This window comes from Choloepus didactylus, chromosome 27 (assembly GCF_015220235.1).
Source record: "Choloepus didactylus isolate mChoDid1 chromosome 27, mChoDid1.pri, whole genome shotgun sequence".
Taxonomy (NCBI): Eukaryota; Metazoa; Chordata; class Mammalia; order Pilosa; family Megalonychidae; genus Choloepus; species Choloepus didactylus.
The window spans coordinates 14,265,692-14,283,844 of NC_051333.1; the positions used below are offsets into that span (position 1 = coordinate 14,265,692).

Below are 18,153 nucleotides of genomic sequence, written 5' to 3' on the forward strand. Positions count from 1 at the left end.
GGGCCAAGGCGTCGGGGTGGAGCGCTTGACAGAGGCCACAGAGTGTCCCCATTCTTTCCTGATGGGGCTGCAGCCCGTGGGGTTGAGGCTGAACTGGAAGGTGTGATCCAGGCATGAGAGAATAAGGCCCTTCTCTTGAGTTAGAGACTGATGGACCTTGCCCCTACAGCTGCAGAAGAAATACAGGGACGTGTTCACCGTCTACCTGGGGACCCAGCCGGCCGTCATCCTGTGCGGCTACGAGGCGGTGCGGGAGGCCCTGGTGGAACAGGCTGAGGCTTTCTCAGGCCGAGGGAAAGTCTCCGTGGTTGACCCGCTCTTCCAGGGGTCTGGTGAGTGGGGGACATGTCCAGGGACCAGGTAGAGAACGAGGGAGCCTCCAATGCGTCCTCCCAACCTTCCCTCCATGCCTCACCAACCAGATGTGGCCTTCACCAAAGAAAACTCTTGGAAAGTCCTCCGGTGATTCTCACTGGCCAGCATGAAGGGCTTCGGGATGGGGAAGCGGGGCATCGAGGAGCGGATCCAGGAGGAGGCTCAGTGCCTGGTGGAGGGGCTGCAGAAATCCCAGGGTGAGCCTGATGGGGAGGGGGCTGGGGGCTGGGGCAGGGGGTGCCGAGATGGGGACAGACAGAGGGAGAGAGAATATGACTGATAGAGACAGAGACAGAGGTAGGGAGATGCAGAGACAGGTTCAGGGAAAGAGAGCAGAGACAGACAGACAGAAACAGAGAAAGAGAATGAAGTAGACAAAGAGAGACAGAGACTGCGAGGGAGAGAGGGAGAGGCAGAGAAAGCAGGGAGAAACAGAGAGACGGGGACTCACAGAGAGAAGCAACAGAGAAAGAACTGAGGACACTGATAAAGTAGATCTAGAAGCAGAAACTTCAAGAAAAAGATGAAGAAATAAAAAGAAAAAGAGTCCAGGGAAGAGACAAATTGTCAGTGAGATAGAAGACAGAGGGATACAGGAGAGTTGGGGGCATGAGGAGAGAAAGAAGAAATGAAAAGAAGGGACTGTGTCTCAAAGAAAGAGCCAGAAAAGGCCAGAGGGATGTACAGAGGCACCAAGAAGGCCAGCCCAAGCCAGAGACCAAGCCAACCATGAGGGGCACAGGGAGGGACACGCCCAGAGAGAAAAGCCGAGCTACAGAGGCCTCGTAAAAGAAGGGGTGCCTGGGAGACAGAGAAACCAGCAAAACAAGGTAAGCTAGCACCAGCCGGATCAGAGTCACCCCAAGGACACAGAGACCGCACTCCCCCGTGACAGACCTCTCCTCCCCAGGGGCATATCTGGACCCAACGCTCCACTTTCACTCTGTCACGGCCAATATCATGTGCTCCATCATCTTTGGTGAGCGCTTTAACTACCAGGACCCCAAATTCTTAAGGCTGTTGAATGTACTGAACCAAGCCTTCCTCAACTGCAGCTCTTTCTACAGCCAGGTGAGGCCAAGATTCCCTGGCAGGTCAGGAATTGGGGTGGTTTGATCCTGGGAAGCCGACAAGGTGCTTCTGGTTCTGAGCAAGGAAGCAGGAGGGCATGAAGAATTCTGTTTCTGGAAGGGAAGGAAATTGCTTACTTAGTAACCTCCCAGAGACTGCTAGTAGCTTGCATGGGGCCTTTGTGGGAATTAGAAAATGACACCCTTCCTCAAGGGAAAACATTGCTGAAATTAGTTTACTACTGCACAGCCTGAAAAGTTCTGTCCAGGAGAGCTTTCCAAGTCCAGTTACATGAACACATGGACTCTCACTTTTATTCACACACACATCCTTGGACCCTGTGATGGTTGGGTTCATGTGTCAACTTGGCTAGGTGGCCTAGCTGTCTGGTCAAGCGGGCACTGGCCTGAGGATTGCTGTGAGGATATTTGAGGCTGGTTAATAAACCAACGGGCTGGTTTGTCGGATCATCAGTCAATTGACTGCAGCTGACTGATGACTCATCAAGGGGTGTGCTTCCACAGTGAGAGAATGCAATTGGCTGGACTTGGTCCGGGTGATCAGTTGGAGGCTTATAAGCCGGACGGTTAGAGAATCTTCACTTCTTCAGCTGCTCGGTGAAGCATTTCCTGGGGAGCTCGTCGAAGTTGCCGGTTCGTTTCCTGAGGAGTTCGTCAAAGTTGTCGGTTCGTTTCCGAGGAGTTCGTCGGACGTCTTCCTTGGAGTTGACAGCTTGTTGATGGCTCTGCAGAATTTGGACTTGTGCGCTCCCGCAGTTGCATGAGTCACTTTTACAATTTGATAATCAGAGACATCTCTCATTGATTCTGTTTCCAAGGAGAACCCTAACTAATACAACTTGGTACTGGAAGTGGTTCTTGAGAAATGGTATCTTAAAATGGGCTTTTACAATTTGTTTTCTACTCTGATTAGATTCAGAGGCACTAATGACTCTATTTCCAATAATCAAGAGGGTACTAACAGTCCATGGCAGGAGTTGGCAAAGGAAATATGCAAAATAGCACCATTTGATTCTCCTAATTGTGCTCTAGTACGAAGCGAGGCTCTGGGTGACAGTGTTTTCGACACTTTCACGGAGTTTTGCAGTATTAAGAGGTATAATGATGTTGGCTGGCTGCTCTTAGATACTTTGGATACAGTTGTAAGAGAAAGGGATGAGCTAAAGGCTTCAAATTCAAAACTTGAACACCGTATGACAGACGTAAAGGGTTCCATCTGTGCCCTGAAAGAAAATCTTATTTCCTGTGCCCGCAGATGGAGGTTTCTGAAAATCAGACGCAGTCTCTTATTGTGCGAGTAGCACATTTACAGCGTAAACTAAAATCTCAACCTCTCAGGGTGTCTGCTGTTAAAGTAAAGGCATTGATTGGAAAAGAATGGGATCCGGAAACTTGGGATGGGGACATATGGATTGATAATAATGACAGTGAGGACATTGGAACCCTGGATTCTGCTGGGTCATTGTTAGAGTTACCTGTAGAGGGCTGTCCTGGGGAAACAGCTTCTCTGCCTCCAGTCTGACCTAAGGAGCCTGCCATGCAACTCCCACCTAAGGAGATTGACCCTTCAATGCCTGCTAATCTTGTAATCACCTCCCCTGAGGAAGCAGCCCTCACTCTTTTGTCTGGAGAGATTAATCGTGTTTTAAGAGATGAAAATGCAACAGAGTGCCCTGAGGTGAATGGCTTGAGAGATAATTCTAACTCTTTTCATGACCCACCCCCACCACCAGTTTTTGCTTCAAGACCTATAACTAGGCTCAAGTCCCAACAAGCCCCAAAGGGTGAGGTACAAAGTGTGACCCATGAGGAAGTATGCTATACTCCAAAAGAACTGTATGAGTTTTCCAATTTATACAGACAGAAACCAGGGGAATATGTGTGGGAATGGATATTGAGAGTGTGGGATAATGGTGGAAGGAATATAAGGTTGGATCAGGCTGAATTTACTGATATGGGCCCACTAAGCAGAGATTCTGCATTCAGTGTTGTAGCTCGAGGGGTTAGAAAGGGTGTTAACAGTTTGTTTGGGTGGCTGGCTGAAACATGGATCAAAAGGTGGCAGGCATTACCAGAGATTGAAATGCCAGAACTGCCCTGCTATAATGTGGAGGAGGGGATTCAAAGGCTTAGAGAGATTGGAATGTTAGAGTGGATTTATCATGGAAGACCTGCTCACACAGCCCTGGAATGTCCAGAGGACACACCTTTTACCAGGACTGTAAGGAATCAATTTGTGAAACTAGCTCCATCATCCCTGAAGAGCTCTGTAGTCGCCCTTCTCTGTAGGTCAGATATTACTGTAGGAACTGCTGTCACTGAACTGGAATCCTTAAACACAATGGGGATAATCGGGTCCCAAGTCAGCAGAAGCCAAGTGGCTGCAGTTAATCGCCACAGACAAGGTGGACAGGGCTACCATAATGGAAAACAGGCTCAAAGCAGCAATCAAAATAACATGACTCGTAGAGACTTGTGGCGTTGGCTACTGGATCATGGAGTACCAAGTAGTAAAATAGATGGGCAATCGACTAAATTCTTGTTTGAACTATATAAGCAGAAGAATTCTAGGCCACGTGAACAAAAATCTCCCTTGAATTACAAAAGCAGAGAGTCACGGCCCCTTAATCAATTCCCAGACTTGAGACAGTTTACAGATCCAGAGCCCCTTGAATGAAGGGAAGGCCGGGTACCCTTGGAGAAGGACCCTGTCACACTGCCAAAAATTTATACTGTTAATCTTCCTCCCAGCCTTCCCCAGGGGGACCTATGGCCTTTTACCAGGGTGACTGTGCATTGGGGAAAAGGAAATGATCAGATATTTCGTGGATTATTAGACACTGGGTCAGAAGTGACATTAATTCCCGGAGACCCAAAACGTCACTCTGGTCCACCAGTCAGAGTTGGGGCTTATGGAGGTCAGATGATTGATGGAGTTTTAGCCCAGGTCCGTCTCACAGTGGGTCCAGTGGGTCCCCGGACCCATTCTGTGGTTATTTCCCCAGTGCCAGGATGCATAATTGGAATAGACATACTCAGCAACTGGCAGAATCCTCACATTGGTTCCTTGAATCCTGGAGTGAGGGCTATTATGGTGGGAAAGGCCAAGTGGAAGCCACTAGAACTGCCCCTGCCTAGCAAAGTAGTGAACCAGAAGCAATACCGGATTCCTGGAGGGATTGCAGAGATTAATGCCACTCTTAAGGACTTGAAGGATGCAGGGGTGGTGATTCCCACCACATCCCCATTCAACTCTCCTATTTGGCCTGTGCAGAAAACAGATGGGTCTTGGAGGATGACTGTGGATTATCGTAAGCTTAACCAGGTGGTGACTCCAATTGCAGCTGCTGTCCCAGATGTGGTATCATTGCTTGAGCAAATCAACACATCCCCTGGTACCTGGTATGCAGCTATTGATCTGGCAAATGCTTTTTTCTCTATTGCTGTCAGCAAGGACCACCAGAAACAGTTTGCATTCAGCTGGCAAGGCCAGCAGTTTACATTCACCGTGCTACCTCAGGGTTATATCAACTCTCCAGCCCTATGTCATAATATTGTCCGCAGGGATCTTGATCATTTCTCCCTCCCACAAGACATCCCACTGGTCCATTATATTGATGATATCATGTTGATTGGACCTAGTGAGCAAGAAGTAGCAACTACTCTAGATTTGTTGGTAAGGTATTTGCGTGGCAGAGGATGGGAGATAAATCCAACAAAAATACAAGGCCCTTCCACCTCAGTAAAATTTCTAGGTGTCCAGTGGTGTGGGGCCTGTCGAGATATTCCTTCTAAGGTGAAGGATAAGCTGCTGCATCTGGCCCCTCCTACAACCAAAAAAGAGGCACAATGCTTAGTTGGCCTCTTTGGGTTTTGGAGACAACATATTCCTCATTTAGGTGTGCTGCTCCGGCCCATTTACCGAGTGACTAGAAAAGCTTCTAGTTTTGAGAGGGGACCGGAGCAAGATGAGGCTCTGCGACAGGTCCAGGCTGCTGTGCAAGCTGCTCTGCCGCTTGGACCATATGATCCAGCTGATCCAATGGCGCTGGAAGTGTCAGTGGCAAATAGAGATGCTGTTTGGAGCCTCTGGCAGGCTCCTATAGGAGAATCACAACGCAGGCCCTTAGGATTTTGGAGTAAAGCTTTACCATCTTCTGCAGATAACTACTCTCCATTTGAGAAACAACTGTTGGCCTGCTACTGGGCCTTAGTAGAGATGGAACGCTTAACCATGGGCCACCAAGTTACCATGAGACCTGAGTTACCTATCATGAGCTGGGTGTTATCTGACCCACTAAGCCATAAAGTTGGGCGTGCACAGCAGCACTTCATCATAAAATGGAAATGGTATATACGAGATAGAGCTTGAGCAGGTCCTGAAGGTACAAGTAAGTTACATGAGGAAGTGGCCCAAATGCCCATGGCCCCTACTCCTTCCACCTTACCTTCTCTTTCCCAGCCCACAGCTATGGCATCTTGGGGAGTTCCTTACAGTCAGTTGACTGAGGAAGAGAAGACTCGGGCCTGGTTTACAGATGGTTCTGCACGATGTGCAGGTACCACCCGAAAGTGGACAGCTGCAGCACTGCAGCCCCTATTCTGGGATATCCCTGAAGGACAGTGGTGAGGGGAAATCCTCCCAGTGGGCAGAACTTCGAGCAGTGCACCCGGTTGTTCACTTTGCTTGGAAGGAGAACTGGCCAGAGGTGCGTCTGTATACTCATTCATGGGCTGTTACTAATGGTTTGGCTGGATGGTCAGGGACTTGGAAGGAACATGATTGGAAGATTGGTGACAAAGAAGTCTGGGGAAGGGGTATGTGGATAGACCTTTCTGAGTGGGCAAAAACCATGAAGATATTTGTGTCCCATGTGAATGCTCACCAGAGGGTGACTTCAGCAGAAGAAGGTTTTAATAACCAAGTGGATAAAATGACCCGTTTGGTGGATACCAATCAGCCTCTTTCCCCAGCAACTCCTGTCATTGCCCAATGGGCTCATGAACAAAGTGGTCATGGTGGTAGGGATGGAGGTTATGCATGGGCTCAGCAACTTGGACTTCCACTCACCAAGGCTGACCTGGCCACAGCCACTGCTGAGTGCCCAATTTGCCAGCAGCAGAGACCCACACTCAGTCCCCGATATGGCACCATTCCTCAGGGTGATCAGCCTGCTAGCTGGTGGCAGGTTGATTACATCAGACCACTTCCATCATGGAAAGGGCAGTGATTTGTTCTTACTGGAATAGACACATACTCCGGATATGGGTTTGCCTTCCCTGCACGACATGCTTCTGCCAAAACTACGATACGTGGACTTACAGAATGCCTCATCCACCGTCATGGTATTCCACACAGCATTGCTTCGGACCAAGGAACCCACTTCACAGCAAATGAAGTGAGGGGATGGGCACACGCTCATGGAATTCTGTGGTCTTACCATGTTCCCCATCATCCAGAAGCAGCTGGGTTGATAGAACGGTGGAATGGCCTATTGAAGACTCAATTACGGCGCCAACTAGGTGGCAGTACCTTGCAGGGCTGGGGCAGTGTTCTCCAGGAGGCTGTGTATGCTCTGAATCAGCGTCCACTCTATGGTGCTGTTTCTCCCATAGCCAGGATTCATGGGTCCAGGAATCAAGGGGTGGAAACAGGAGTAGCACCACTCACTATCACTCCTAGTGATCCACTAGGGAAATTTTTGCTTCCTGTCCCTGCAAGTTTAAGCTCTGCTGGTCTACAAGTCTTGGTTCCAAAAGGAGGAGTGCTTCCACCAGGAAACACAACAATAATCCCATTGAACTGGAAGTTAAGACTGCCACCTGGCCACTTTGGGCTTCTTATGCCTCTGAATCAACAGGCAAGTAAGGGGATTACTGTACTGGCTGGGGTGATTGATCCTGACTATCAAGGGGAAATAGCACTGCAACTACACAATGGAAGTAAAGAAGAGTTTTCCTGGCATACAGGAGATCCCCTGGGGCGTCTCTTAGTACTACCATGCCCCGTGATTCAAGTCAATGGAAAACTGCAACAACCCAATCCAGGCAGGACTATCAATAGCCAGGAAACTTCAGGAATGAAGGTTTGGGTCACCCCACCAGGCAAAGAACCACAGCCAGCTGAAGTGCTTGCTGAGGGTAAAGGGAACATGGAATGGGTAGTGGAAGAAGGTAGTGATAAATATGAACTACGGCCACGTGACCAGTTACAGAAACGAGGACTATGATGACATGAATATTTCCTCCTCGTTTGTTATGATTATGTTTGTATTTGTCTGTAAAGAAAATATTTTTGCTTTCTTCTCTGTCTTATCCCCTTATCATAAGGCATAAGCTGTAACGTTCATTTTGAAGGTATGGTTTTAGGTGATGTGTACAAATGCCAAGTTGACAAGGGGTGGACTGTGATGGTTGGGTTCATGTATCAACTTGGCTAGGTGGCCTAGCTGTCTGGTCAAGCGGGCACTGGCCTGACGATTGCTGTGAGGATATTTGAGGCTGGTTAATAAACCAACGGGCTGGTTTGTCGGATCATCAGTCAATTGACTGCAGCTGACTGATGACTCATCAAGGGGCATGCTTCCACAGTGAGAGAATGCAATTGGCTGGATTTGGTCCGGGTGATCAGTTGGAGGCTTATAAGCCGGACGGTTAGAGAACCTTCACTTCTTCTTCAGCTGCTCAGTGAAGCATTTCCTGGGGAGCTCGTCGAAGTTGCCAGTTCGTTTCCTGAGGAGTTCGTCGGACGTCTTCCTTGGAGTTGACAGCTTGTTGACGGCTCTGCAGAATTTGGACTTGTGCGCTCCTGCAGTTGCGTGAGTCACTTTTACAATTTGATAATCAGAGACATCTCTCATTGATTCTGTTTCCAAAGAGAACCCTAACTAATACAGACCTCAAGGTCCACATGCCACCAGCTGAGTGCACACTTCAACCCCTACACCCTCCTAGCAGTGAACCGGGAGGACCCTCAGCAGATGGGGAGTGTGATTGCGACAGTGCAGCTGTGCAGGTACCACTGGGTGTGTGTGTATGTGAGTGTGTGTGTGCAGTGTGTGTAAGCTCGGCTGGGAGGCGCCTTCCCTAAGGCTACAGGTGACTGACTCCCCTTAGGTTGTGCAGTGCACAACCTCAACCCCCACGGTGGAAGCCCTGGGCCCCCAGCCCTAGCCCAGAGAGGGTGGAACAGGTTCTGGGAACTTCCCTGCTTCCCCTAGGTGTTTGAGCTCCTCTCTGTCATCTTGAGATACTTTCCCAGCATGCACACACATTTGTCCAGCCACTTTCAAGAACTGAAAGATTTTATCACTGAGAACATTGAGAAGCACCGACACACCCTGGACCCCAGCACTCTGCAGGACTTTATCGATTCCTTCCTGCTCCGGATGGACAAGGCAAGGGCCAGGCTGGATTGGGGGTGGGTGGGAAAGAGAGCGATTGGCACGGTACTGGCAATGAGCTGGTAGGTTTGGGTACGATGTATGTGTTGCTTAAATACTGAAATACTTCTTTTATGGACTGGAAAAAGAGCCACCGACCCGAGCCTCCCCATACCCACCTCTTGCCTGCCTCAGCCTCTCCCAGGAAAGAGGCGGCAACCAAACAGTTAATGTCTGGTCCAGCAGGGGACCTCTGGGACGTCCCCCCCTTCCTCCCATTCTGATTGGTTGGAAGCCCATGTCTGTTTTGATTGGTTGGAGGCCCATGTCTATTCTGACTGGTTGGAGGCCTATGTCTATTCTGATTGGTCTGGCAAGTACTATACTCCTCAAACATTTTCAAATATTATCTCCTCTAGATGGACAGCCACGAGGGTCGATCAGGGCAATAAAGACATCCAAGGACGGAGAAGGATAATGATAATAGTATAATGAAAATATTAGTCACTGATGTTTCTTGAGCACTTACATACATAATATCAAAACAACCTCAGATGAGGAAATGGAAGTAGAAGGGTTAAGTTCTTTGCCCGAAAAAAGATATACACCTTGTAAAGGGAGGAGGGGCTGCATTTGAGTCCATGCAGTTTGGTTCCCAGGACCACTCTTGTTGCCTCTCTGTTCGCCTTGAATAGAGAAAGGAAAAAAAAAAAAAATGTGAGACGAAAACGAAAAAAATTGGCACAGAGTATCTGGGGGTGAGCAGGTTGAAAAGAAGACCCAGTGTGCCGGTTTGAATGTATTATGTCCCCCAGAAAAAGCCATATTCTTTGATGCAATCTTGTGGGGCAGACAGAATAGTGGGAATTAAGTTGGAATGTTTGAATTAGGTTGTTTGCATGGAGATGCGCCCCACCCAACTGTAGATGATAGGACATTTCCATTGCAGCATGGCCCCACCCATTCAGGGTGGGCCTTGATCAGTGGAGCCATATAAACATGCTGACTCAAAGAGATGGAACTCAGTGCAGCTGTGAGTGACGTTTTGAAGAAGAGCAAGCTTGCTAGAGAGGAATGTCCTGGGAGAAAGCCATTTTGAAACCAGAACTTTGGAGCAGACGCCAGCCATGTGCCTTTCCAGCTAACAGAGGTTTTCCGGACGCCATTTGCCATCCTCCAGTGAAGGTACCTGATTACTGATGTGTTACCTTGGACACTTTATGGCCTTAAGACTGTAACTGTATAGCCAAATAAACCCCCTTTTTATAAAAGCCAGTCCATCTCTGGTGTTTTGCATTCTGCAGCATTAGCAAACTAGAACAGATTTTGGTACCAGAAGTAGGGTGCTTTTGCTGCTGAGTCTGCAAATACCAAACATGTTGGAATGGCTTTTCAAATGGATAAGGGGAAGTTTCTGGAAGAATTGTGAAGAGCTTGATAGAAAAGGCCAAAACTGCTTTAAAGAGACTGTTTGTGGAAATATGGACTCTAAAGATACTTCTGATGAGGACTTGAGCAGAAATGATGAATGTGTTGTTGCAAACTGGAAGAAAGGCGATCCTTGTTTTAAAGTGGCACAGAATTTGGCAAAATTGAGTCCTGGTGTCAGATGGAAGGAAGAATCTGGAAGCAACAACCTGGAATACTTAGCTGAGGAGATCTCCAGACTACATGTGGAGGATGTATCCTGGCTTCTCCTTGCAGCTTATAGTAAAATGTGAGCAGAGAGAGATAAACTTAGAACTGAACTCTTGGGTTCAAAGAAACCAGAAGTTGATGGCTTGGAAAATTACAAGCTTCCAGGGGGTGGAATCCCAGAAGCTACAGCCCAACGTGAGGATGTAACCAAACGTGGAACCCAGCCGCCATTTCAGTAGGAGCCAAGATTGGAAAAGGAGTTAAGCAGAAAGGATTTGTGGAAAGTCCTATTGTCTGATGGCTTTGACCCCTGTGTGCTTCATGCAAAGCCAACAGAATTTTTGCGAGATCTTTATAGACAGAGCCATTGCCGGTCTGGACTGGAGGAGACAGACAAGGAAAAAATTAAAGGAAAAATCTCTTCAAAGACAGAGCCATGGAGGTTGAGGTCTGGAGTCAGGAGGTCTCGGGCTGAGAGAGTGGAGCAGCCCACACACATGGAAAGGGTGAGTTTGCCCCGGAGGTCGAGGGTGGGCTTTCCACCTTGATGCTCTGGAAGAGTTTTGCCACCTGAGGTCCCAAAGAGGGTGGAACACATTCCCAGGGAATTGGGGAGAGCCTGGCTGCCACCACACTGTTCGGAAGGGGTTGAGCTTGTGCCCCGGAGATGGAAGGGAATCCGGGAGCTGCCCCAATGTTTGAGGAGGGTGGGGCCAAGAAGGTGGTCTCCCCAATGTGTGGGTATGTTGGAGCACTCACCTAAGCATTTGGAGAGGAAAGGGCTGCCGAAAAGGCCCTTAGGAAGGGTTAGACTCCCGCTCTCTCAAGCCCCAAGGATGCAACGTTGTTCTATAAATGACTCAGACTTTGAAATCTAATGGAGTTTGTCCTGCAGGTTTTAGGAACTGTTTTGGTCCTGTTAACCCTGTTTTCCTTACTCTTTCCCCTTATGGCAATGGGAATGTTTATCCTGTGAATGTCCCTCCTTTGTATATTGGAAGCATATAACTTGTTCTAAGTCCACAGATCCAAAGCTAAAGGAGAATTGTGCCTTAGGACCCACCATGCCTGTAATTGATTTTGATGGGAACTTGTACTTAACTTTTGTTACTGAAATGATTTAAGTTTTTGTGATATTGTGATGGAATGAATGTATTTTGTACTTGGAAAGAATATGTTTTTCTGGGGTCCAGGGGGTGGAATGTGCCGGTTTGAATGTATTATGTCCCCCAGAAAAAGCCATATTCTTTGATGCAATCTTGTGGGGCAGACAGAATAGTGGGGATTAAGTTGGAATGTTTGAATTAGGTTGTTTGCATGGAGATGCGCCCCACCCAACTGTAGATGATAGGACATTTCCATTGAGGCATGGCCCCACCCATTCAGGGTGGGCCTTGATCAGTGGAGCCATATAAACATGCTGACTCAAAGAGATGGAACTCAGTGCAGCTGTGAGTGACGTTTTGAAGAAGAGCAAGCTTGCTAGAGAGGAATGTCCTGGGAGAAAGCCATTTTGAAACCAGAACTTTGGAGCAGACGCCAGCCATGTGCCTTTCCAGCTAACAGAGGTTTTCCGGACGCCATTTGCCATCCTCCAGTGAAGGTACCTGATTACTGATGTGTTACCTTGGACACTTTATGGCCTTAAGACTGTAACTGTATAGCCAAATAAACCCCCTTTTTATAAAAGCCAGTCCATCTCTGGTGTTTTGCATTCTGCAGCATTAGCAAACTAGAACACCCAGGAACTGGAAATCTTTGCAAGTGGAGAAATTAAGGATGTCCTCTTCCACTCCGTTCCTGAGAGTGACTTCCACCCGCAAAATCTCGTCCTCGCCACCCTCATACTGCTCTTTGCTGGCACCGAGACCTCTAGCACCACCCTCCGCTATGGGATTTTACTCCTTCTCAAGCACCCTGATGTCTCAGGTTAGCTGGGCTTATGGTGGGTGTGGACAGGGGAGAGCTGAGGGTCTCTGTGGCTGTGGTGGAAGGTTGTTGGGTGATGGGTGGGACAGACAGCTCTGTCCTGGCTAGTCTGAAAAATAATAAAAGTCCACCCCTGTAGGGATTTGTAAATTATGATAAATCTTTGCCACTGCAAAGCCCTTTGAATTTGACAAGGCTCTTTACAGTTCACAAAATATTTTTCATTTGCTGAAGCACCCTGTGGTTTAGAAGATATTTTTCTTTTTCTGAAGTGTTTTTTGCAACTTGCAAACCACTTGGATGGTTTCAAGGTGCTTTCCAGTTCACAAAACATGTCATTGTCACAAGGAATTATAATTTCAAAGCATTTTGCAGTCTACAAAAGCACTTGGCTCTTGACAGCTCATTTTGAGGTTGACGAGGAACTTGACTATTTGGAGTAGATTGCCTGTTTCCAACAAATTTAAAAGGCTGCATCTAGTCAGAACCCTTATTTTCTAGGTAAGGAATTTAAGATCCAGAGTGGGGAAGAGACTTTACCCAGACCACACAGCAGGTTGGTGGGAGGACAGGATCTGATGCCAGTCCCAGCCCCAACTCATTCTTAGTTGAAGAGAAAAACTTGACTTTCAGTGTTGAATATCCAGTTTCTACCCAATCATCTTTACCCAAAGTGAACCCTTCTAGTAACTACAGGGGAGACCTCAAGCAAGATTCCCCCATAAAGAAGCCAATAACTTTCCTTCCTGCTGTTTTCATTGAGAAGGAGCAACAACCCAACATTTTATATTAATGCCCCCCCCCCAGCCTGCAGGGCATTTTGTGGTGCTGTGGTTGTGCCCACTGCTCTGGACACTTCATGATGCTTCTGTCCATCCTTAGAGAAAGTCCAAACAGAGATTGACAGGGTGATCGGTCCCCATCGCCTTCCATCACAGGGCAAAAATGCCTTATAGGGATGCCGTCATCCACGAGATTCAGAGATACAGTGACCTCGTCCCCATCGCCATCCCCCACGCTGTCATCAGGGACACCCACTTCCAGGGATATCTCCTCTCTAAGGTGAGACCAAGATTCTCTGACCATAGCATCTTGGACAGAGGATGCCAGCTGCCTGTGTCTTACAGTCACTGGATTACAATGAGAATTTTTTTTCCAGATTTCTCTGGCAGAGGAGGAGTGAGATTTTGGAAATATACCAAAGCCCTCGCCCTTCTCTTCTGTCTTATTTCTTTTTCTTAAACTGTTAAATTTGAAATAATTTCAAATTTACAGGAAATTAGCTTTAAGCTTTATTAGGTAGATTTTCTTTTACTGAGAAAGTACCACAGACTTATTGAAAGTTGTTCTATAATAGAGCCTCCTGTTTTTTTTAAGCTACTTCATCTTCTCCCCTACCTTCCTCCTTCATGAGAAGGTGTTTACAGTTTGATATTTCTCTTCCATACTGTGTTTCACATTCATACGGACATATACAACATCTATACCCCCAAATCGCGATGTTCATGCTCCATCCTTCACTTTGCATCCGTGTTCATAGTGTGGCAAGTTTCTTTACACAACTGTCTTTATGTGCGTATGAACACATTTTGCACTTTGTTTTCCATTTTATCTTTCTCTGTGTGTATATATGTGTGTGGGAGAGGGCTTTCCTTTTTTTCATTTAACTGTACATCTGGGCATATCTTCCGGTCCATACTTATGGTTCTAACTCATTCTTTTTTCATGGTTTCAGTATATTCCTGACTATGGATATTCCTAGGGGTGACAGTTGCAGTATCCAGTCATCCCCCGGGCAACAACCCATCAGATTAGATTCTGATCCTAGTACTGGAGTTGGGGCATTGGAGGCCTCTGCTGGGCCAGATTGAACCTTTTAGTTGATGGATCAAGGAGAACTCCAGAGGGTCTCAGGGAAGAGGGGTCAGGGTGGTCAGTGCGGGGCCTGGAGGGATTGGAGCAGACATGCTTAACCAAACAGGGCAGACATTTCAATATTTTAGCCGCCAACGGTAGGCCACACACGGAGTGCAGCTGATAGTGCCTGTGGACGTGCTGCCACTAAATTGGCCACTCCTTGTTGCCGGCCACGCGGGTCCCCTTGCCTTTGATGCCCTCTTAGGACACTGCTGTGTACCCCGTCATAAGCTGCATCCTCCATGACCCACGGCACTTTGAGAAACCAGATGCCTTCTATCCTGCCCACTTCCTGAGTGTGGAGGGCAACTCTAAGAAGCGGAAAGCCTTTGTTCCATTCTCCCTGGGTAAGTGGTACTCTTCTCACCCCGTGAGGGGCCAGCGCTCACCTCCTCTTCTACTGGATGAACATTGTTTTTAAAAAGATGAGGCTTCTGAAAGAAAGAGAAAGCAACACATCTGTAGAACAAAGGTAGTGTGCAGGGGAAGCAAAGAGAGGAGGGACAGTGAAGGAGGAAGACGGAGGCCAAGTCTGTGATAGTGTCAGAAGTGAAAACCAATGGTGCTCACACATGCACAACCGCGGACAAATAAAGGACCCATTATCGAGCAACTGCTGTGTGCCAAGAAATGGGAAAAGTGCTTTTTTTTCGCTTTCAGAATAAAAATAACTTTATTGTTTTTTTCCCTGTTTTCCCCAAGTTTTATACAAGCCACAAGAAATAAATTTGAAAGTAAAACACTCACCTGCGATTCATCAGGCAGAAACAGATCTGTTCATTTTTCAGAGTATGTCTTTCCCAATTTTTTTTATTAAATGTGTGCACACGCACAAAGGTAAGTGATAGATCGATGGATTGACAGATAGATAATAGGTAGGTAGGAAAATAGATGAAGGAAAGGTAGGAAGGAAGAAAGAAAGGGAACGGAAGGGGAGAGAAGGAACATTTCTTTTTTGTTTTTTTGTTAGTCCGTTGTTTAAATCCTGTAACAGGATGCAGCCCCAGCTGTGGCCCAGCCCAGTTCACCTTCGCGGCCCATCCTTTACTCTTGCCGCACGTGCGCAAGCTTGTGCTGGAGACGGTGGCTACTAGATGGGACACGATTGCACTGGGTGGTCCCGTCTTGCAGGAAGAGTGGGGGATGTGAGAGGAGAAATCCAAGGGCGAGGGCGAGCAGCAGCGACCAGTGGGTGTGGGAGGCTTACCCCTCTGGCTGATTGCGGGGTGCGCCTGGGGATTTGGGGGAGGGGTCGAGGCGGCCCTCTGGAGCTTGGGGCAGTATCTGTAGACCAACCTGTTCAGAAGTAGCTCAGTGTTTTACCAGCCGGGACAGGTGTGCTGGTGCCCCCTTGCAGTAGCAGTTCCGGAGTGGGGGGCTCGGCTTCCCCCGACTTGCTCTCACTGCTGCCTGCGAGCCGGGCACCTTGACAGGCACTCATGCACTGTTCCCACTTTGTCAAGCTAATTGGCTTAGTTGTTGATGTCCCTAACCCAAGACACACAGAGAAAGACAGAATGTGAGTCAGGCAATGACAAGGGACCAAAAGGGACAGAAAAGGGGACGTTATGGGACAGGCTGAGGCAGGAGAGAGAGAAAGAGAGAGAGAGAGAGAAAGAAAGAAAGAAAGAGAGAGAGACAGAGAGAGAGAGAGACAGAGACAACCAGGGTCTTTGAATTGAGGACAATATGAACAGAAATATCTCACATGGAAATCCATGTAAATGAGCAGGCAAATGCCCTGGGGGTGTAGGGGTGAGAAACTGGGTCCTCTCCCCAATGACACCCTATCTTCAATCCCTCCCCCCCCCCAGGGAAACGCCTGTGTTTGGGAGAGAATGTCGCCCCTGCCGAGCTCTTTCTCTTCTTCACTTCGATTCTGCAGAATTTCTCCTTGGGCGGCCCCAAGGCCCCAGAAGACATCAACCTCACACCCCGGGAGAACGGGCTGGGAAAGGTGCCTCCCCTGTACCAGCTCTGCTTCCTGCCCGGCTAAGGAGGGGGAGAAGGGGTGCAGAACCCCCTCAGGATCCTTCCTCCAGCCTCTGGAACTGGCGAACTCCTTCCCCCTGCTCACGCTGCCCTGTGGGAAGTCCCTTCTGTAGTCTGTCCTCCGTGCAGCCTGCTGTAGTCACCGTTGATCTTCAGATGCCTTCACAATTGACCGAGGATAAAGCCTTAGGGTTTCAGGGCCAACAGAAACCTTCAATAATTTATTCTTCACACCACCCTTGGCAAAGTTAGAGAAACTGAGGCCCAAATTTGGTCCAGGCTTGTACAGGATTGCAATGGCAGAACCCGTGGCCCTGCCTCCCCGCCATCCACCCTCCCCACCCCCTCCTTCCTGCGTCTTCCTTAGGTTGAAAAGGCCGGTTCAGTCTCTGAGCCCTGCACCATGGGACTCTAAAACACCTCCCCTGCCTCTCTGACTTCATCCCTTCCAACTGCTGAGGTCAACATAAAGTTCCACTATTTCTGGGCCAAATGCTTATCTGTGCTGCCTTGCCTTTAAAAAAACAAATTGAGGTAAATTTCATATAACATAAAATGTATCATTTTAAAGTGTACGATTCGGTGTCATTTAGTCCATTCACAGTGTTGTGCAGCCATCACCTCTGGCTGGTTCCACGACATTTTCATCTCCCCAAAAGGAAACTCTGGACCCATTAGACAGTTGCTCTCCATTGCCCTCTTCTCCCAGCCCCTGGCAACCACCAGTCTGCTTTCTATCTCCTTTGGATTTACCTATTCTGGAGGTTTCATATAAATGGAATCGAGCTGCACGTGGCCTTTTGTGCCTGGCTTCTTCCACTCAGCATCAGGTTTTCCAGGTTCTCTACCCTGCAGCGTGGATCAGTGCTTCATTCCTTTTTATGGAAGAATGGTGTTCCATTCCCCATATTGTAAACTCTAACATACCATGGGTTGTATGAATACAATATGCCTTTGTATTTCTAAGCCGAGTTTGTTTAACTGTTCATCAGCTGACGGACACCTGAGTCCACTCCCCTTTTGGCCGCCATGGACCTGGGGTGCAGGGGCTGTCCCTGATTTGCTCTTTGTGGGGGTGCAGGAAGGAAGGCCTTCTTCCATCTCCGCCTTCAGACCCGAGAGCCAGACCTCCCCTTGCAGATGCTCTTCCCGGGCGGTTACGAGGACTCGGTGAGAGGACACCTAGACAGTGGCTAGACGCCCACCCGCCCAGCGGAAATACTGTTTGAGTGACTGACAGTCAGTAAACCTTGTCTTAGGGCTGAGGCTCAGCGAGGAGAGGCCACCAGCCGGAGGTCACAGCCTGACTCGCACCCAGGTCCGCTGGCACCCGACCTGAGCTCTTAAACTTGGAGGCCGCTGGCCCATAAGGAAGGAAGGGTGGGGTGCCATGGGGAGGGGTGGCCTTTCCCATCAGCACTGTGCCTCAGTTTCCCTCCTGTCCATTCTGGAGAGCCCTGTGAAGGTTGTCTCAGGGAGAAGGGCAGAAGGGATGTGTTACCGTTTGAAAACACGGTTCTAATCAGGCCCACACGATCCCGCATCAAAAGAGAAACAAGTCTCTTTGCTTTGGTGAAAAGGTGAGTTTATTGAAGACGCATCAACAAGGAACTGGAAGGTAAAAAAAAAAAAGCTTTCCAAGACCAGTTCACAGTGAGAAGAATTATCTGGGCTTTTATAACCCCAAATAGACAAAGAAATGGCCAGAAGCCAGAAGAAAGCAGAAAGGAAAAAAAAAAAAAAAAATAGAAGGGAGAAAGCTGGTTGGTCCGCATCTCCTTGTTATCTTCAGGTCCTCCCCTCATTCAGGCTTGTTTTTCAAGGTCCTG

The 18,153-nt window shown here is 48.3% G+C and overlaps 1 protein-coding gene across 1 annotated transcript; it reads left to right on the top strand.

Annotated features, from left to right (window-relative positions):
* The first annotated feature begins 481 nt into the window (after positions 1 to 481).
* On the top strand, positions 482 to 16,466 carry LOC119521167 (cytochrome P450 2B1-like). Its single transcript, XM_037819221.1, is given in 8 exon segments — positions 482 to 572; positions 1,286 to 1,446; positions 8,687 to 8,863; positions 12,223 to 12,415; positions 13,298 to 13,340; positions 13,342 to 13,477; positions 14,538 to 14,679; positions 16,147 to 16,466. Coding segments are annotated over 8 exon segments (1,125 nt in total). The 3' UTR covers positions 16,329 to 16,466.
* The last annotated feature ends 1,687 nt before the right edge of the window (positions 16,467 to 18,153 follow it).